Source organism: Pimephales promelas, chromosome 18, assembly GCF_988280905.1.
Source record: "Pimephales promelas chromosome 18, fPimPro1.hap1.1, whole genome shotgun sequence".
NCBI classification, from domain to species: Eukaryota; Metazoa; Chordata; class Actinopteri; order Cypriniformes; family Leuciscidae; genus Pimephales; species Pimephales promelas.
The window spans coordinates 25439563-25462172 of record NC_142786.1 but is presented as its reverse complement, the minus strand read 5'-3'; the positions used below and the strand labels follow the sequence as shown (position 1 = coordinate 25462172).

The window sequence follows — 22610 nt, the reverse complement described above, 5'->3', positions numbered from 1 at the left end:
TTTTAAATTTTATTATATTGTTTTCTGAGGTCAACTTATGACGTTCGCTTGGTTTTTGCATTCAAAAACATCAACATGAATAAGTAATAGGCTATTTTGTACCCAAGTTTTAAGCCTACCTGAAAAACGGTTTTTATGGCCATCTCGCACTGACGACGTGGAAGTAAACGCCCACTGCTGTGAGTGGATAACAGTTTTGCATATTATAATGAGTTTCAACTCACCTGTCGATGCACGTGGGGGAAATTGTTTTGAAAACGTCCAATGTTAACGGGAATGATTCGACCCAGAGTCTGTGTGTTGCACAATTCCTGTCAGATCCAATATAGATGGCACAGTACCGTTCTTTACTCTTAATCGATCTGCAAATCCAGTCTTGTTTACAAAACAACCCTCAGTGAAATGAAGCGAACAGACGGATGATGTTTTACCCTCATCAGCTGGAGTGGAACATCATTAAATAAAGTTTATCCATGCAGTCCTATTGGAATCCAGAGGAAGCATATGCTATGTTATTTAGCTATGCGTGTAATGCGTGAATCGGTGGGCGGGGCTAAACTGGCCGTGTTGAAGTAGGCGTTCATCTTCTTCTGCGGGGGTGGTGTTTTATCACTCTTTGACGTCATAGTTCCCCACTTTAAAAAATGAGTCTGGTGTCAATAAAAGCTTTTATTGGACTATTTTTATTGGACTTCTTATAATATGATGACATCTTAGATGTCAAAAGCTCAAAGAAATTTTGATTTCTCAGTTCATCAGTTCATAGGCTATTTTGATTTCTTTAACAGTTCATTCACAGAGGACAACTTCACCTGAAATTTACTGTTCATTTTTGCAGATTATTCATTCCTTATAATTTCCATGATTTTCTACTGAGAAAGTTGAGAAACATCCATCAAAACTGACAACTGTGCTTATAACAGTGGTGACATACAGCAACAATTCTTTCCTTTCTCTCTGCAGCACAGAAAGATAATAGAAAATCTGCAGTTTTGTGTGGCCTAGTATCAATTCGGACTATTCCCTGCTCGCTATTCACGCTCCAAAGTGTGCATTATTTCCAGCAGCGCCCAGCACACTTCACTGATTTCACACCGGCATCTGAAGTTAAAAACCGCATCTCAAGATAGAATATATGCTCTGAGCGGTTCACCTTCCTTGAGCGCGCAGGGTTTCACGCCGTACGCAAATCGCGGGTGTTTGACTGGTGTGAAGGGTGAAGAAAAAATAGAAATGTACACAGCTCATCTGCGTTGTCATGGGAATCTCAAAAGCAGAGAGAGCGAGCGAGAAAACCCTGTTAATCTTCGAGCCGAAATCTCCTCAACTGACCGCATTAAATGGAACTCCATTATGGCTGAATAAAAGCTTTCAGCCTTGGCGTCTCAGTGGAGATCTATTTGGCTAGTCTGTTTTTGCTTATTTGATTCCGTTTTATTCCCTGCTTTAAGGATGAAAACCCTATTTACTGGATCTTTTTTGAAATCTGTTTGTTAGGCTCTGAGTCATCAAGCTTGTTATGTGAAACTCCTGTGAACATCGTCATCTTTGCGTAAAACATTGTGTGTTCTGATTGAGAATTGAGAACTCAAGAGACTGTTCACAAGTACAATTAAAAGCAGAAGTTTATTTATTTATTTTTTTCTTCTGAGCTTCATATTCAGATTTGATGATGAATGTGCAAAACTACAAAATTATATTAAACAAATCAGCGGGTTGTCTAAATGACAAGTCTACCAATGAATTTTAAAGAGAAAGTTCAACCAAACATCTCAATTCTGTCCCCAGTTAATCAGTATTCTGAACCTCCTCCTATGAAGTACAATATATATATATATATATATATATATATATATATATATATATATATGAAGAGTTCAGATGCAAAAGCCTCTAAATGCCATTTGAATTTTTTTTCTTTAATGATGATTTTTATCAAACTTGTATATTTAAGTTCAGTAATTTCACTTAAATGGCAATGATAATTACCTATTAATTGTTATTTAAGTGAAATTACTGAACTTAAATATACAAGTTTCATAAAAATCATCATTAAAGAAGAAAATTTCAAATGGCATTTAGAGGCTTTTGCATCTGAACTCTTCATATATATATATATATATATATATATATATATATATATATATAGTATATATATATATATATATATATATATATATATATATATATATATATATATATATATATATATATATATATTATTATTATTATTATTATTATTATTATTATTATTATTTTAAGTTCAAAATATCCAGGGGGAATTTTCCCTTTAAATTCTTGAACAACCTTTTCAGATGCATTTCTTTGGTGGATGCACACAGTACATACTTTAACATATGTTCAAGCATTCAAAAATAGCTATATGAGTGCTGTGCAACACAATGGAAGAAAATTCAGGGGTTGCAGGAAATTGCTTTTTTTCTTATAAAACTTTTGGCGGGACACTTGAGAGAGCTTATACTATACAGTAAGAGTCATTATTCTTAATGACGTTTGGGGGTGTAAAAACAACATGCTTCAGCTTTAAATTTCAGTGTTTGTGAACCACACAGTCTTGTGTCTCTTTTACTTTAAAGGAGTTGCTTAATTGACTACTTCTATTTACCTTTGAGACTGAATGCAGTCTCTTTAGCATTCATCTCCTAATGCCAGTATAGACTGATGGAGTCAAGTTAATACCACTCGAGAAGGTTTGCTGACCTGTGTGGGCCCCAGAGAGAGAACTCAGGACACGGGCATGCTGGGTAGGCCCATCGTACACCTCCACAACATCATTTAGCGCAGTCTGGAAGAATGCAAATTGGCTGAACACCACTGCAGAGAGATAAATAGAGACAGAGAGTGAATAGACATAACTGCATAAAAAATGATGAATTATGCAACTGCATACCATGACTGTGCAAGTGTAAATTCAATAGTAAAAGACAACCTAATCACACCTGTTGTATTCTCTAGACACACCCCAGTGCTTAGCAGAGTAAATTTCCAAATGAGGGCCATAAAAAAGGAAACCCCGTGTTGCAACGTTCCCTATCCCGCAGCTGTTCGAAGCCATTATGCCATGCCTACGGAAATGTGCGCCTTAATTAGCTGTGCTTCCATAACATTTGCCTTGACCCAGAGAAATAAAGGCAGGCTCGCATCTGCTAATAAAGATTCTGTCGGAACCCCGAATTGGCCAGATGACCTCCGTTTATTGATCAAATAAAAGGGTCCCATGGTCAAGTAGAAGCTGCTGGGGTTATTATCTAGAGGCTCAGAGCCCTGAATGAAGAGCAATATGGATCTTCTACATGGTGTCTAATGATTTTTAAGATGTCAACATAAGCTCATCATAACTAATCGTGACAAAAAGTGACAAATCAAAGTTGACCAGAAGACGTTTTGATTAGAATATGGACACATGAGATTGCTCTGAGACTGTTATGCTAACCAGCATGATGAACTGAAATAGAAACCAAACAATAGAGTAAACATAGGACAAAAATTGCAGTTCACAGCTGGACACACATTTAACCCTTTTTGCTCTTGAGTGCCTGATTCAGACATGGTGTTAACTGGTTGATTTCATCGAATAGAATTATAATCATTTGTTCCAGTAGATGCCGTAACTACAAAATCTGATTAAAAAAAAAAAAGCATCTTTCTCCATTGTAAACAACAAAAATACTGCATGTTTTAAATGATATTAGATGTTACAAATGCCTGGTGTGTTTTAAAGGAGTAATACACTTAAAAAAAAAAAAAAAAAAAAAAAAACTTTTTCTGATACTTTACTCACCCCCATGTCATCCAAGATGTCCGTGTCATTCTTTCTTCAGTCGAAAATAAATTAAGGTTTTTGATGAACATGTTCCAGGATTTTCTCCATGTAATGGACTTCAATGGGAACCAAATGGTTCAAGGTCCAAAAGACAGTTTCATTACAGCTTCAAAGGACTTTAAACGACACCAGACAATGAATAAGGGTCTTATCTAGCGAAACGATCGGTAATTTAACAAATAAATAAAACAAGTTTATGTTTTATAAGCTCAAATGCTCGCCTTGCTCTGTTCTGTGATGAGCGTTCGTGACTCTCCTGTTCAAACTCGTTCATCAAAATGAACGAATCTTTGTCCGAGTCATGACTCAAAGGGTCCTAGATAAGACCCTTGACCATCGTTTGCTGTCGTTTAAAGCCCTTTGAAGCTGCACTGAAACTCTCATTTGGATCTTGAACTGTTTGGTTCCCAATGAAGTCCATTATATGGAGAAAATCCTGGAATGTTTTCTTCAAAAACCTTACTTTGTTTTTGACTGAAGAAAGGAAGATGTGGACATCTTGGATGACAATGGGGTGAGTCAATTATCAGCAAAGGTTTTTTTTTTTTTTCCTTTCTCCTTTAAGGACTCTTAGATATATATATATATATATATATATATATATATATATATTTTTTTTTTTTTTTTATTATTTTATTATTTTATTTAGTTTTTTTTTTTTTTAAGTGAACTACTCATTTAAGGACTCTTAGATAGGGATATATATATATATATATATATATATATATATATATATATATATATATATATATATATATATATATATATATATATATATATATATATATAAATATATATTTGTGAGGATTTCCTCACAAGGATAAACTCCTTGATTGTAATGCTACATAAGTTCATGGGTATCTGTGTGTGTGCAATAGTATGCTTATACACGTGCTTACTTACCATAGTCTTTCGGCACAATAACCGAGTAGAGGCAAGTCCTCCCGCTGCTGTAGTTTCCAGGATAACCAGGGGAGAGCACCACACCCTCCAAACCCGAATACTGACCACCGCACGGAGCTTAGTGAGAAAGACAGCCACAGAAAGAAGGCATTAGAGACTAATTTTCTGTCCTCCCCAACTCCTCTCTGCCGTTCCCTCATTCAGCTGATCTTAAATTACTTTTCTGGTCTGATTCGTGAGCTGCCCGGCTAGACGTCCCTAGTGTTTGCCGAAGTGAAATTGCAATGTGCTCAAAGCATTCCTCAAGGTTACATTGCAAAGATGAGCCTTTGCTTATTTCAAAGGGAACAGCAACACATGTGACACACTCCAGGTCTTTGACAATGGAAGAACACATGGTTACAGAACATATTTGCAAAAAAGTACTTGCTGAACTTCCATTATATGCTTTTACCTATGCAAACAGGTTTTGGTTTGTTCCAGCCAGGCTTGCCGTCTCCCCCCATGATGCAAGTGAGTGTGGCGTCTCCCTCCAGCGTGTAGCCATTGTCACAGTAATAGGTGACAGTTGCCCCCAATTTCAACTCGGTACCAACACGAGTACCATTACGCACCAGCCCCGGCTCAAAGCACGACTCTCTGGGATTTTCTGTTGAGGAAAAGAAACACAAAGTATGGTGAGAGAGAGTGATAGATGATGATTTATGGCTATTTGTGTAAGACTGATAATCAAGCATGCACAGGGACCTTTACAGATACAAACATTCACCAAGTACCTAATGCAAGTAAACATTTGCTTTGGCGAGTAAATCAATTTGAGTCATTCGCCAAGCGGCTTTGATTTGATTAGGAAGTACAATGTAAGACATGTTTTAAAACTAAGACATGCAAAACATCTGTAAAAATGTGTGACTTCTATTGACATATTAATGTCTTCTCATAAATAATGCCGCAAGCATCACTATCCAATGCATTTTTCACAGAAACAAACATATGAATAATAATTAATTAATATAATATCATATTATTTATTTGTGGTAATAATCGCTGTCTCACGTTTCAAAGGCCGAGCACTTCTGTTGCTGTATCATTTTAGAAAAGCAACTAATACATTCCAAAATAAGAAATAAATGACAATAATTTACGACTCTTGAATAATAACGTTTTTATAAAGTGATACATCCTCGATGACGATCTGCGCCTGACAAATTCAACCTCTGCAGTGCACAGCCTTTGAAATATAACACAGCAAATAAATCATCATTGTAATATGTATCATAATAAATGTCTTTACTGTCACTTTTGATGAATTTAAAAGTGTGCTTGCTGAATAAAATTATTAATTTCTTTTAAAAAGAAAATCTTACAGGTCCCAAACTTTTGAATGGTAGTGAATATTTATATGTGTAGATTAGAGCCCGACCGATAAAGGATTTTGAAGGCCGATACCGATACAAATATGTTTGGGTTTTAAAATCCGATATTCCGATATATCGGCCGCTATATATATATTTTTTTTTCAGAAACTCGCAACAAAACATTAACAGATTTCCCTAACATTAGTTATTTGTAGTTATTTATGAGTTTTAACTAAAATAATATGATAATGCATTTTAAAAAGAAACTTGTTTCATTTATTGTCACAGAGTTGCATTAGCTAGCTTTATGGTTAGCCATAATTTAGCAATGGATAATGTCATGCTGCAAATTGTACATTGTACATTTTCATAAAACACGCCAAGGAGAGATGAATCGATATGTCTCATTGCTATAACTGTCATGTGCTATTGAAGAAATACTTCAGTCACATTGTCAAAAAATAAAAGGTCAGTCAGTCAACTACACTGTAACAACGTAACGTAAATATTACTAGCTAATTCCGCTTCACTCTCGGCTTATTTAACAGCAGCAAAACTGGACATGATAGTTACAAATTTTGTCATGCTTATTTGAGTTGTTATTCAAGCAATGTATGTATCAGGACCAACTCAACGAGTGTTGCCAACAGGGACTGTATAGAGTGCCCTCTGGTGGACAAACTATACAACTCCAAAACTCATGACATGGTTCAAGCGTGTTTTGTGCGTTTTATTTTATTTTTGAAATATTAATTTATCGGCCATTATAACTGCCGATACCGATAGTTTCGAAAATGCCTAATATTGGCCGATGATATCGGCCTGGCTCTAGTGTAGATATAAATATGGATGCTGCTGGTGCAGGTTCTTTCCAGGTTTTTTTTCCCCAAAAAAACTCACAATTGAGACTCCCGTGAGCTAAAAACAGAAGAATAAATGCACTGGAGCCTCTTTGTGTGAATAAGTGCACTTCAAATATGCTTAAAATGAGCACACCCTGATCTCCAATTCACAATCCAGAAATATGCTAGAGCAACCTACATGCCCCGTGGAGCATGAACGGTGACCCACGACAGATTAAAAGTGACACTGGGCTAGATCAGCTCTGCTGACTACACAAAACAGTCCATCACCCAGCAGGACATGTGTATGGCGCACACCGCATCCTTTGGCCAAAATTAGAAATCAATCATTCTTACTACACATCTGCATCGCACAGCAAAAAATGGGTTGCATGCAGTTCTAGTTGAGATATTACTTCCTAACATAGTTACACTGCATTGTTTGTGCTGATGCCCGTGCCCTTCATGGCCCAATAGCACGTCGAAAACAAGACGCAATCTGTTTACTGGGGTCGGCGCTAAAGACAGTCCACAACTCAATCTTCCTACACCGGGCTCATAACAAGACCAGAGCAAAACGGCCAGAAATTAAGTGTGGACCACAGCCAACCTTAAGTTCTAGTTCAGGTGTCCACTGATGAGGCTGCTTATGAGTGTGTGTATCGGAGACAATATGTTTGTGAATTTAGACATGACAAATGTTTGAGCTGGCTGAGCTGTTCGGACGGGCAATGGAGTATGTGTGTGTCGTGTTTATTTTACTGTCGGTCAAGTGTGCAGAGCCTTGGCCCACATATAGCACCTCAGAGGCCAATCAGACGCGGTTGGAAGCCTGTGAGAAGCTGATTGGTCTGTAAAGAGGTTGACAGCACCTGAAGCTTGTTCCAATAGCAGCAGCATGCACAGATGAACCAACGTGACCCCGTGCCAGCTCGGCTAACACTTCTGTCAGGGTTAAGCTGAAATAAACACACTTTTCATGTATTTATGATTTGCTTCTACATTATTAGTTTATACTAATTCATTGTGAGGAGACTGGGGTCTGGAACTGGAGCTTTTGAAGTGCCACACACTGTGTCCATCTGCTGCACCAGATTGAGAGAATACTGTTCCTCATTCACCAAGCCCTACAGAGGGTGATCTAAAGAGCGCGGTCTCTCTCGCTTTGACCGTCGCATGCCAGCAACGGCCATCAGTAGTGTTCTAGTCCAGTTAAGGCGAGACACGGCAGGCAAAAACATTGATTTTTAATGCAGTGATCAGTTTTGAGGTTTGGGGCTAGTTTTCTCCTTCCATATGTGTTCTTTCAAGCTGCTATAAAGAAAACATTGAAAATAAACATTGAAATGTTTATTTTATTACATTTAGTTTACTTGCGGCATTAAATTTCTCCCGAATTTACCAAGAAATTCATGCCGCGCTCCTTCTGTTTACTTAAGTCTGTCATGACCGGCGGTATAGTTGGAAAGCTTTGAATCTCCTGCACAAAACTATTTCTGTGTCCGAAATCTCCACTCAAAGCACTACTCCCTACCCCCTATGTTGGGGGTAGAGAGTAGAGCACTATATAGTGAGCTCACCAGAATAATAGAGACACCACTTTCGGACACTGCTCGATCGTCTCTCGGCGATATAATAAATAAATACATACAATTATATTGAGCTTATATCTCCAAAAATTAAAAACTAAAAGTGATTTCTGGCCTTTTTTGTTATAATGCGTTACTCCACACATGATTATAACTTATTTTTACGATCCGCGCAATGCATAATGTTATGTAGGGCTTAGGTTAGTGACCATCGGTTGTACACTACTTTTCAAAATGCATTCTGGGATACATTGAGTGGACTATATAGGGTATAATAACCAACAAAACAAAACAAAATGGCGAGCTCACTATATAGTCCACTATATAGTGAGTAGTGGGAGATTTCGGACACAGCAATTGTAACCCAAATATTGGCATTTCCTTTCTATCAGTAACTAATCGTGAATGTCCAAAGGGACGAAATCTCATTGGCTACTGCTGGTTTCTGCCAACGTGATTCGCTCAGACGTATCACGTGGTGTACTCTGCCAATGTTAATTCATTGATTTACTGCAGTTGTAGACATTATATGTCTGCCATGTTATTAAATAAGTTTTCATGTGCTTGAAATATTAGATATTATTATTACTAAGGGCCTGAGCATTTATTCTGTTTTTGAGCAATTGTTTTTTTAATAGAAATGTATTAAATTCCCCAAATCTTTAAATGCCTTTTTCTCAAAATTAGTTTTTGTCATTCTCCATTAGAAATATCTCGGCCTATGAAGCACCTATGTACACTACACTTTCCAGTTATAACTACTTGTTACAACTGAGGTCTGCAGAAGAGCATATCTAAACGCAAAACACACCAAACATTGAATCACACACCAGGTGCCACTCCTTTCAGCTAACATCAAACTGAGGTGAAAATGAACACGGGCTCACCAAAATTGCACAATAGAAGATTGGAAAAAAAAGGTTCCTGGTTTGACAAGTCTCAATTTCTGCTGCAACATAAATAGGGTCAGAATTTGGCATAAACAACATGAAATCATGGATCCATCCTGCCTTTTATCATTGGTTCAGGCTGCCGCTGGTGTAATGGTGTGGCACATATTTTCTTGGCACTCTTCAAGCCCCTTAGGACCAAGTGAGAATCGTCTAAACGTAACAGCCTTAGCATTGTTGCTGACCATGTCCATCCCTTTACGACCACAGCGTACACATCTTCTGATAGCTACAGTATTTTCACCTGGATAACGCACCATGTCACAAAACTCAAATCTCTTCAAAGTAGTTTCTTGAACATAACAATGAGTTCACTAAACTTAAATGGTCTCCACAGTTGTAAGATCTCAATCCAAAAGACCACCTGTGGGATGTGGTGGAAAGGGAGATTTGCATCATGACAAATCTGCAGCAACTGAGTGATTCTAGCATGTCAATAAGGACCAAAATCTTTGAGAAATGTTTCTAGCAGAATGTTGTTGAATCTGTGCCACGAAGAATTAAGATAGTTCTGAAGGCAAAAGGGGATCCAACCCAATACTAGCGAGGTGTATATAGCAAGTAATAAAATATATTAAAATGCAGTTTCTTCCTGTCTGTGATGGATTTTCAGCAGTCTTCGTTGTCACATGATCCTCACATGATCCTTTAGAAATCATATTTGCTGCTCTAATAATAATAATTATTGACAATGTTGAAATTATTTGTTCTGCTTAATAATTTAGAGTTAAGGTTAGTTCAGGGTTAGATTTGTTAGTAAGTTCAAAAGAGCAACATTTACTTAAAATGTTCTGTTTTATTATATATCAGTTTTGATCAATTTAACGTACCCTGGCTAAACAATTTTTTATATGTTCTGCAAACTTTTGTACAGTACTTTTTACTTGCACATTAGTTATTAAAAGCATGGTCAAATATGAAGTTATATACAGTATGGAACAGTCTCTGTGTCTCAGGAAAACTGCATCTGTCAAAAAAAACTTTTAAAGACACCATGATTTTGTTATTAATATATTTTACAAAAAATGTCTGCACATTATATACAACTGTCGACTTAAGGAGGTCTAGAGAAATTAAAAGGCATTTTATGTTGAGAGTGAGGAGTCAAGTGCCGATTTGGGTCTGAGCCGGTCGGCCATGATGGTACATTCCAGAAATAGCGAGGGACAGCGCATCTTATTTGTTTACATTTTACATTTTAGCGATACGCGCAGTTTCTTTGGAAGATATGGAGAAGAAGGAAGAGAAATAAAAGGGGTGAAAAAAAAGCGATTGCGAGATGGTATCCTTCCAAGATGGGGAATCCTTCCCACAATGCAACGCGGAGTGATACGCGTGACGTCACATTCTCATTCTCAATATATTCCTGAGGTCTGCTGAGGGTAAACGTGATTTCACTAAGTTCCACATGTTCCTGGATCAACATTTTTGTTGATCCTGGATCAACTTTCCAATCAACCAATCAGATTTGAGGATTTTGGGTTTTGGGTCAACAAGTTTTGGGTTAGAACCAGTATTTAAACATCACCTTTCATTACCCTCTGATTTTAGGGAAAAGTTATGGATATGGTTAGGTTTAGGGGTAGGGATTGGGTAAGGACTACATTTTGGGACAGGAATATTGATCCAGGATCAACAAAATATGTTTCAAAATCACAGTGACCGTCCGCTGAGGCAAAAATTGTTAGTATAAGTGTGGCAGTATGGATGGCATCTCAGTTTTATGTATTCGTCAAAGCCAATTTTTACTCCGTTTTTTACTCTTGTCAAGTACTAAGTTTGGGCCTTGTTGTGTCTAATCAGACAAGTCTGTAATTTCATGAATAAACAAATAAGACAAAGTGTCATAAGACAAAGTGAGGTCAGCAGGGCGAATATAGGGACAGTAAATTTGCACAGAGCCTTTAATGTGACAGCAAAAGATTGATCAGATGCCAGTTTTAGTGAGCTCATTCTGGCTTTTCATTTTTATGATCTTTTCTTGACTGCGAGAAGTGCCATGGGTCGATAATTAAACGCTGCACAATGGTGTATGAGAGGGTGATCAAGGCAACAAGTGCTGTTGCAGTACGGAACATACAAAAGAACAAAAAAAAAAGGCAAATGGAAAATTAGGGTCATTCTGATACCAATATTTGACCAAATTATCATGCAATACAGTCATAGAAGGACTGTATTGCATGCCTACAAAATGGAAATGGATATAAATGATACCTCCCAACACAAGGGAGCAACATACCAGTGTACTGCAGGACAAATCCATTGCTGCTAAGTGAGGCGTCACTGCGGAAGGCCAGGAAGAGCGTGTTGGAGCTGCTCTCAATGCGCTCAGGGACGTCAGTGCCATAAAAGCTGCCCAGCAGCAGGCTGAGAGAATCAGGCCCATCGTAGATGTGCAGGAAGTCATAGCTCGGCTCTAGACTAAAGCTGACGGGAAGAAGAAACATGTATGATATGACTACACACTACTATATTATACAAAAAAACTAAACTCAAAATTAGAAATGTTATCAAAAAAGTAATCAAATTAAAACTAAAAATAATAATAATAAAATAGGGCAATACTTGATTTCGCTAGTCCACTTTAGACTACAAATAAGTAACTTTTCAACTACATGTCAACTACATTTTTCAACTACATTCAACTGTCATTAGAGTATCAGTAGACCGTCAGCTAAATATCAGCTAACACTTTATTTTGTTGGTCCCCCAACACACATTCAACTGACTATAAGTAACTTGGCGACTACAAGTAAACTTATTTTCCTAACCCAAAGCCTAACACCTAACCCTCACAGCCTACTATAATATACTAATACTCTAATGAGAGTTAGTTGACATGTAGTTGAAAAGTTACTTATAGTTAGTAGAATGTCTATCGAAATAAAGTGTTACCAAAAAGGTCAACAGTATACAAATAATAACATTGCATATCTACCGTTATGTATTGTAATGATAATGCAGCTAATATTACCTACATGACATAGGGGACTTTAGTCTTATAAACCAGTCTTACTGATTGAAATTGAGTGATATGATGTGGTCCGGCGTTACTGTTACGGTCCAGTCACATTCTCTGCCGTGAGGATAGGGCTCTGGGTATTCAGGGGACAGGATCAGTCCACTGGGACCCGTCAGATTCCCTCCACATGGAGCTGTGGCACAAAGGAAGGGAGAAAAAAAATGCTTAAATGTCTTTCACCAAAAACAGTGGTCCTCAACCATGGGTCCAGGGCCAACTAGGGGCCTAAGCAAACTTTCACAGGGGCCTAAAGATGACTTCCGATTATTTAAAGAGCACCTATCATGGATTTTTGAAAATGACTGTTCATGTAGTGTGGAATATAGCTCTAAGGGAATGAAAACATCCTGAAAAGATTTATATCTGAAAGTGCACCGTATATAAAGTTATTGTCTTTCAAAAGTGAGAGTCGACTCTGAGTCTATGAAATGAATTGTTTCTGAAACGAGTCATTAGCTGTTACGTCGTGACGTAGATACAAAACATTAGCTCATCGGCCGCTCCCAACAACTGCGCGCGCAGACAGGAGTGTAAACTTGAAGTCTAGTCTAGAACACATTCAAATATTTCAGCTGAATATCGTCATTTCGAGAAGACGCTGTGTTCTACATTGCAAAGACAGTTCAGCCACTTGTTTTCATTGTGGACGAGCATGTGAAGAATCAGTGGTTAGAGTTCATATTTGCAACGATACCACAATAGTATAGCCCGAACCTTGTGTTCTCATCATTTTAATGACGAATCATTCCAAAACATAAATGAATTCAAATGTGGATTCGCAAACCGGTTGTTCCCGAAGGAGGGCTCAGTATCCAGTGTATATGGATCAGGTTCCTCCTCCGAATCACAATCTGTAAGTATTATTAATAATGTTTGCTGTTATGTTTTCTGTAGCATGCACAATATAGTTATATTGTGTTGTGTGTGTTGTGTACACTCCGCGCAGCTTCTAAGCAGGGTAAAGTTAGTTTTGGATTTGATATTCACCAGACATTCATTGAAAAATGGCAATTACCTCCTAAACGACTTATCCAAATATGACTTCACTCTATATAATAAGCACTGTCCCTCAAAAGCCGCTGCAATGTGAGTTTCGCTGGGAAAGCTCGCTCTTGACGGAGACACAAGTAAGGGATCGTGTGGAAAGTGCACTTTTTCTGACACGTTTGTTCAAACACTATATACAATTTTCAACACTTGACAAGGTATAATCCTGGTTATGGACGTTCAGTTGCTGACAATCTCTGCCTACGGTAATAACAACTGACTGGGTCATTTGACCAATGGCCGCAGATTCGCGCAACTCAAAGGAGGTGTTTGGGAAAATGAATCGTCGAACGAATCATTTGGGAGTCATTGAGCAAATCGGGTAAAAATAAATGCATATTATAAGACAAATAAAGTGTTTTTTTTTTTTTTATCCCTGCATGCACGTTAAACTGTTTTTGGGAACTCCCAAAACAAAAATAGGAACATTTCAGATAGGGGCTCTTTAAAATATGACTAAACAAGCAACAACGTGTTGGTTTACCCAAAAATGAAAAGATTGTCATCAGTTACTCACCCAACAACACAAATTACATTTTCACACTTTTTGTGTGAAAAACAAAACAGAAATAACTACTTTATTCGATTATGCCTACAAGGAAGAAAAGGAATAGTCGAATAAAGTTGTTAATTTTGTTGTTGTTTTTTTTTTTTTTTACACAAAAAGTATACTCGTCGCTTGATAAACTTATAGTTGAGCCAGTAGTCACATGGAATATTTTAATTAATGATGTAATTTTCATTTTTTGGGGTGAACTATAATGTTTTATGAACTTTCTGAAGCAAAAAAAAAAAAGTGGTGTGGACTGTCAATGGAGGGACAGAAAGCTCTCAGATTTCATTTAAAAATCTATTTGTGTATTGACAATGAATGAAAGTCTTATGGGTTTGGAACGACATGGGGTGAGTAATTAATGGCATTTCTTTTAGATTTTTGGGTGAACTGATCCTTTAAAATAAATAAATAAATAAATAACATGTATTATTACATTAACATTTTTCATTGATGACTCCGGATACCCACAGTCTTGAAAAACCGTGATAAATTGGGAAAACCTGGAACGCTCATGGACATTTATTTAATTCATTTTTTTTCTAAAGAATATCATCCATAAACAATGAAGTAATGTGCTTAACTCACTACTGTCTGTTGGTCCAATGTCAGGTATTTTACCTGGAACAAGCAAACATCTCCAGGGTTTTGCCTGTAGTTCAGGGAAACATTAAAACTCATATTGAGTTCAATCGTTGGGTCCCCCAATACAGTAAAGCTGCGCATTTTACCGTGGCCAGCCTAAGGCACGCCTGTGCAGTAACCATGCTGTCTTATCAGCATCTTGATATGCCACACCTGTGAGGTGGATGGATAATCTCAGCAAAGGAGCTCACTAACAGATTTGTGAACAATATTTGAGAGAAATAGGCCTTTTGTCAACATAGATAAAGTCTTAGATCTTTGAATTCAGCTCATGAAAAATAGGGGCAAAACACAAAAGTGTTGGGTTTATAATTTTGTTCAGTGTATAAAGTGTTTTCTCTAGCTTTAAAATCAAAACACAAATAGTATATTAGCATTAGAATTATTAGCCATAAGTCAAATCACACCTGTGACAATATTCATTACAACTGCACTCTTGCTTGTGTGTTAATTTTAATGTCTTTATGTGGAACTAATGGGTTAGTGTATACTCCTTATTTTTCAGGAAGTTATTTTATTTGAAAGTGCAAGACTTTTGATATATTAGTCGTTATCATTAAATAACTAGAAGAATAAAGTGCAGCAGTAACTGTTTATGATTACGATAATAATTAAAATAGCATGATAACAAATACTAGTTTGCAACATGGTATAATGAGCATAACACACTGTTTTTGTACAACTAAAATAACTGACAGGAATCGCGACTGACATCGAAAGCCTTGCTCTTTTAAGATAAAACCGCCCGCTCTTATGCTGGAAAATATGCTGGATTATGACTGCGCAAAGATGGAGGGATCACAGTGGAAATGTTGGTTGAGGATAGGAGTGTTTACATTTCTTAATCTGGCATGCTCATACCAGAACAGGTTGGCGGATCAGGCTGCCAGAAAAAACGGTTGTTGATCTCGGTACAGGTGATCTTGGTCGCCCCCTGTAGGAGGTATCCAGGATCGCACAGGAACAGCACATTATCCCCTGGCTCTCTGCTGTCTCCAATGCGAGTGCCATTCGTTGGAATGCCAGGATCATTACAGGAAGTGGCAGTTGAAACTGCAAAGAAAAACAAACAAACATCCAGTCACAAAACTTAATTCAATCAATGGATCCCCTTGACCTAATATATAGAGTGATTCTCAACCTTTGTGAAAATAATTATGAATAATTCAAATTATTAAAGAAATTTCAATAACTGAACATTTATCAGGGTTTTATTTTTAGACCAATTAATTTACATTGACTTTTCTAGCTATTCTCGTCATAATTACAGTGTTTTTTAAATTGTTTCTTTTAAAATTCACAAATAGCTATTTCTACCCAATCAAATATTTCAAAAACTGAATGACTTTTTAACATTTTATTCATTGCTCTAACATTTCCAGGTCTAAAAATCACTATTTCTAAATTCCCTCATACATCCAAGTTTTTCAAGGTTGTGGGAAATCAGGCTCTTAAGTAAAATGACAGTTGCTGAGGGAATGGATAAAATAAAGTAGAATGTCAGTTTACACTTTGAATGTTAAACTTCAGCTTATTTTAATGCTAATTTTAATATTCTATGGCCTCTTTGAAAGTTTGATTGGCTGAGAACCACTGTACCAGACTGAAATATAGAAAGTCTGGAGTTCATAACCATTCAATTCATCCACTGGTTTGTGACCGACCAGCCATTATGAATATCAAATAATATCAAAATCAAACTAATTAATTTATCTAGGCACCTGCATCTTAGTGGTACTCTCTTAAAGATGCTTAAACCCAGAAGGGCTGTTTTGAAAGTGAAATGTGAGTCTTTGCAACTAAAATAATGTCTTTAATGCATACTGGCATATTATTTCTTTTTACTCTCTATGTACAATCTTTAATGCTGTTTTTTTTTTTTTGGGGGGGGGGTCTCTAAGGTATCATGCAAGAAATCAGGATTCTCTGTTTGGAGTGATGGCTGATGTAGGTGGACGGGAATGGTTTCCCTGGTTACAGGCTGACAGCAGACAGAAGCACATAAACCTTGGCTTAACGGGCTTCATTTATTGTCAGTGGAGAGGTTGTGTCTGCTGGGCCGTGCAGCAGGGTGGGTGCTGTCGGAGGCTTTAGGAGAAGCTTTAAGATGGTGCTTCTCAGCTGTCATCCTGGAGCTCAAGCACTGTCTCCCACTAAGCAGGGCTCCAGACTAACTTTTCCACAGGTTGAAGTGGTGCTACCAACTTTCTCTCCTTCTCATTTTTTTTTTTTTTTTTTTTTTGCTACATGCAATTAATCATGGTATGGTTTTAATGGACCAAAGCTAGCAAAGGCTTTCTAGGTTGCAGTATAAATACCTGTAATATATTAAATATCATTGCCAAATTTCAGGATTTTCATGGATTTTGGACAGTAATCTTAATCTGCAATTTTAAGCATTTCAAATTTGAATTATATACAATCTACCTATTTACATTTGAATCTATCTATCTATCTATCTATCTATCTATCTATCTATCTATCTATCTATCTATCTATCTATCTATCTATCTATCTATCTATCTATCTATCTATCTATCTATCTATCTATCTATCTATCTATCTATCTATCTATCCATCCATCCATCCATCCATCCATCCATCCATCCATCCATCCATCCATCCATCCATCCATCCATCCATCTATCATCTATCTATCTATCTATCTATCTATCTATCTATCTATCTATCTATCTATCTATCTATCTATCTATCTATCTATCTATCTATCTATCTATCTATCTATCTATCTATCTATCTATCTATCTATCTATCTATCCATCCATCCATCCATCCATCCATCATCTAAATCATAATACCATATGTTTGCAGAGATCTACTTAAAATGCTCATCTGTGCAGCCACCCACTTTACAGCAACCTTGATTCTGGAAGATATTTTACAGTTTATACTCTGGCTTAACATAAAAAAAAGTAAAAATAAAATAATAATAATAAAGACATCCAAGCCTTGAACCAAATCAAATAACTGCATAATGAATCACAACAATTTGATTCAATGCACAAGAGCAAAACAAACAAAACAATTATGCACTTCATATCTTTTGTGAGAAAAAATAATTATCCCCCCCTTCAGAGAATATACAGGCATTGTGAATTCCCGTAATCAAGTATTCCACACTGATCGCTGGTGAATGGAGCTGCGAAATGGAAAGAGAGTGAATGGAGTCACATACCCGAGAACTGCAGAGCGAAACCTTGCTTGCTGGTGAAGAAGTCGGTTGTAAACTGCAAACTGACAGAGTTAAAGGTGCTGTGGAGGTCTGGAGGAAGCGTAGAGCCACTCAGCTCTCTAAGGAGAACACCTCCGTCCTGAGGCCCATCCCAGATGCGCAAAACATCATGCACCTCTTCTGTGTGGAAAACCAGGAAATGCAACCTGTGGAGTTACACATACAAACATAACATTAAACAGTCATTCAAGGGAGTCTAAAGGGAGGGAGAAAAGGAGAGCAATCATATCTATATGGTGTCAAGCGGAAAGAGAAGTAATTGGAATCACAGTGTTAATTTGTACATTTTCACAAGTTTTCACTAGTTATATAATAATTTTGCTCTAAGAGAGATATGGGTAATTTCGAGTTGCCAGACAGGAAATTAGCGCTTGGATAGTACTTAATATTAAAAGGATACGAAAGGGAGAGAGATAGAGAGAAGATATAGGACTCAAAAAATAAGTGAAAATTAATCGACTGACACCTGCAAAATTCCATTAATGGGCAATTCAAAAAAAGAATAATATTAAAGAATGAGAGAAAATATCTTTTTTTTGTCTAATTTTAATGTAGAACATGCAGACATGCAGTCAATAACCTTTAAGAAACAGAAATTAAATAAAGACTTCCAAAGTGCTCCATGAATGAGACATGCCACTTCCAATCTGATGGAAATGTACTTGTTTTCTGCAACCTAAATGCCAGAACCAGATCCCTTAACTACTGCACAAGGTACTGAACACATAACTAACAACGTGTTCTGTACAGGTAATTATAACAGATTGTCTCTACAGAAATGGCTCTGTAAGTTGTTGCTGCAGGTACTGCAATAAGGGGACATTAGAAAAACACCTCTTGAGAACAGTCTACTACATTATGAAATATGCCAAGGACAAATTGACTAACACTGCCAATTCTTTCAGAATTAGAGAAATGTAAAAACCAAAAGTCCAAATGACAAAATAGTAAAAAAAGGGCCAAAAAGCACATATCAAAAAAGTGCAATACACTGCAAAAATGCTGAAAAAAAATCAAATAAACATCTTCAAAAATTAAAATGGACAGACAAACCATTTCATAATCCAGTACACCATTTCTAAAGGAATGAAAGCAATGGATTTTTTTTAAATACAAAAACCTAAAGTTTTTGGACCTTACCGAATTCAATTCAAAATGGTTATTCTAAAACCCAACGTTTCAGAGATCACTTTTCTCACTGATCTTTACAAATGGAAATACAGTACATCTGTCCCAAATAATTTCCTAGACATTTGTGTGCAGACAGGGTACCCTTTAACATTGTTTAGATGACACTATCTAATCCTAATCCTACCCCAGACCTAAACCTACCCGCGTCATAACTGAGGCTAAAAGTAAAGCGTCAGTTAGATGACGCCCTAGGATCATTAAAGGGTACCCTAAAACGTTGGATGTTGACGTATGGTCATAAGTGTCAGTTATATGATGTCTTGGGGTGAGAATGTGTTGGTGCAGAGCACTGGGGAACCTTCAGTAACACTTAATTTTTTCAATAGCCCACTTTAAACATTCTATTAACTTTGCAACAACATGCCAACTAACTCTCATTAGAGTATTAGTAGAGTGTCTGGTTAATATCTACTAACTCTGTTTCAAAACTCCCTCAACAGACATTCAATAAGGCTATGTTTACACGGAAACGATTCTGAAGAGAAAACACAAAAGTGGCGTTGTGTTATCACTTTTTATTCTGCGTTTAGACGAGCGTTTTGGGAGGGAAATCCTCGTGCATACGGTGACGCAAAAGGGCGTGAAATTCAATGTAGTATGCACTCCAGGCGGCTTGGTGGCAATGTGAAACACTTCCACACAACAACACCAAGTCCACCCTTCACTGCCAAGCATACTTTGGCGTTTTTACCCTTTACATGGGAACGCGGCTGGGGAGCGTTTTTAAGATTTCCACTCTGAAGGGTGGGTTCACTTTTTTTGTGTTTTTAAGCCCCCAAAACGCCGTCGCTGTATAAACGAAAGGCACATCCGATCAAATATTTTTATGTTTTCACCCGCGAGCGTTCTTGTGTAAACAGGGCCAGAGTAACTTTGCAACTACATGACAACTTATTCTACTATCCCCAAACCCTTATTCTACAACCCTAATCTAATAGTCTACTAATACCCTAATGAGAGACAATTGACATGTAGTTAAAAAGTTGCCTATAGTTAGTAGAATGTCAAAAGTGGACTATTGAAATAAAGTGTAACTGAAGGTCCTTGTCTAACACAGTCTCATCCCAAAAAGTCATATAACTGACGTCTTGGGACGTCTTTTGACCATACGTCAATATCCGCCTTTTTAGGGCCCCCTTAAACGTCGGTAGATGGCGATCCCGGGCCGTCATACAACTGACGCTTTACCTTTAACGTCAGTTAGGTGACGGGTTAGGTTTAGGTCTGGGGTAGAGTTAGGATCACATAACCTCATCTACCGACGTTTAAGGGGGCCCTAAAAAGGCGAATATTGACGTATGGTCAAAAGACGTCCCAAAACGTCAGTTATATGACACCTTGGGATGAGACCGGGTTGCCTTGTCTTGTAAAAAATTCTAGGCAATGTCCTTATTAATTATGAGTTGAGTAGAGCTGAAATTTGGTTTTTACCACATTATTAAAACATAAAGACATAGAAAAATATAATATGAATATATTTACCCTAAGTATGCTTTAAAGAAGACTATCAAGGTAAAAGTAAAAAAAAAAAAAAAAAAAAGACAGAACAATTTTCTGTAGAACAATACAGACATTTAAAACAAAACTTGAGGTAAGTTCATTCCAATCACAGTTAACTGGAACGATTTGTAAGAGTTAAATCAACAGTTAGCTATTTGAAAGGAAATTATGCAAATTATATCAGGAGCCTGCTTTTAAGAAACTCAAGTAAAAGCCCTTAACCAAGGAGGCGGTGGAGCACTTTGTCACACACACACAAAAGCTCATTAACACAGACCACGCTGCATTAACACAATATAAAAAGTAACTCAAACAAAAAAAAAACAAACAAACAGAGAGAGAGACATTGGGTCGAGTACAACAATTCCAATCATTACTGCAGCCCTATGCTGAGAGAGCAAGAAAAAGAGATCATGTGTAAAAACGGACCTTATCAGTCATGGTTCACAGGCCTTTTACACATGGATGACTTCAGGGGCGGCATAAAAAGTATTGATGTCTCAAAAGCCAAGTTAGATACTTATTTCTAGAAAACAAACATGCCCCCCATGACTTCAGTTATGTCCATCTGCATTAGAAACCAAAGAAACCGTCTGCTTACTGAAAACAAAATGGGTTTTATTAATCCTCTCATTTACAAACGACTTCTGTGGGATGAAAATAACGATTTCAATAGTGTTGTATGCCATAAATTTCCACTATAGTTGCCATGACAGAGCAAATTCACGCAAGTGAATTAGCAGAGCTTCCCCGGGTTTCCACCTCTCTATGTATGTGCGTTATGTATGTGAGTGGGAAGTGTTTCTAAATCCCAGTTTCAATTTAATATTGTGTGGGTTTTAGAATTCAACAAATCCGCCTATTCAGTTTGAAAGACACACATAAACACACAATATAGCAACTGTGCGAACTCCAGGTATTTCACTCTGCACACAGTCTGGGTGTGAAATGAAAGAGATCAACAGTTATTTATAGCTGTCTATACAATAAAGAGAGGCCCTGCATCCAAGTGTAAAGCTCCGTTCACACTTACACCGACCTCATTCATTTCCAACGAGTCAGTGATTTCCACTGACAAGAGCAGCAGGATTCAGTGGAGAGACAATGTGGTAAAGCAAATTAGAATATAGATGGTGAATCCAGATTGTTTAGGACACTTTTCCCCAGTCATATCAATGGCAAAAAGTGCCCCAATCAAACTGAATTCAACACACATCCATTCATTTTATTCATTGTTAAACTAGTGACCAATACAGAAACGTTGTGACCTCCAGCGATAACATCACAGTCAATGTTGAGAGAGACAGGAGGAGACAGCAGAGAGACAGGCAGGCAGATAAAGAAAGCGGAACATTATTCAATCCAGAAGTTCTAAATGAGATTAATCAGCCTACAGCCAGAGTGCTATTACAAATCTGATAAAGAACCAAATTATTCCATCCCCCTCCACCCATTTGGCAACCCCAAGGTTTACCACACACACTTTCTGTGAGGAAACGAGCACTTCAGAAACCCCCTCAGACTCCAACAGCCATCGCATCACTGCCGACAGGACCGATCTGTGTCATGCTAATGATAGAGCGATAATCTATGCGAGTGGCGGCTGGTTTCTCAAGGGGAAGATGCACCTATTCTGTTACTGCCAACTTCCTCTTTGCCTGCAAGATACTAAAGTAGGTGTTACGTGCAGTTGATGGAACCAGCTGTATTTTTGATGCTGGTATTCTGGTGTTTCTAACGAGCTTCACCAGGAATTCCTATAATGAGCTAATCTGGCCTCAAATCAACATTAAACAACATAAACCAGCATGAAGCGTCATATCATTTATATTCTCCAAAAAACAAAACAAAAAAAAACACAGGACCCAACTACCCGCAACAGCCTACTCTGAATGTGACAAACCCACTGTTCC

The 22610-nt window shown here is 37.4% G+C and overlaps 1 protein-coding gene across 5 annotated transcripts in view; it reads right to left on the bottom strand.

Moving 5' to 3' along the window:
* The window catches only part of csmd2 (CUB and Sushi multiple domains 2), a 410157-nt gene that overhangs the window by 164125 nt on the left and 223422 nt on the right, over window positions 1-22610 (bottom strand). For all 5 annotated transcript variants that reach the window (XR_016147450.1, XR_016147451.1, XR_016147449.1 and 2 more), the window contains exons 26-32: window positions 17950-18152; window positions 15615-15806; window positions 12503-12641; window positions 11726-11913; window positions 5202-5396; window positions 4748-4864; window positions 2722-2835 (exon numbers count right to left, since the gene is read on the bottom strand). Coding sequence is in view for 2 of the 5 variants with exons in the window: in XM_089123227.1 (XP_088979353.1) it covers window positions 2722-2835; window positions 4748-4864; window positions 5202-5396; window positions 11726-11913; window positions 12503-12641; window positions 15615-15806; window positions 17950-18152 (1148 nt within the window). In the remaining 3 variants the exon portion in view is untranslated. The remainder of the gene's footprint in view (window positions 1-2721; window positions 2836-4747; window positions 4865-5201; window positions 5397-11725; window positions 11914-12502; window positions 12642-15614; window positions 15807-17949; window positions 18153-22610) is intronic.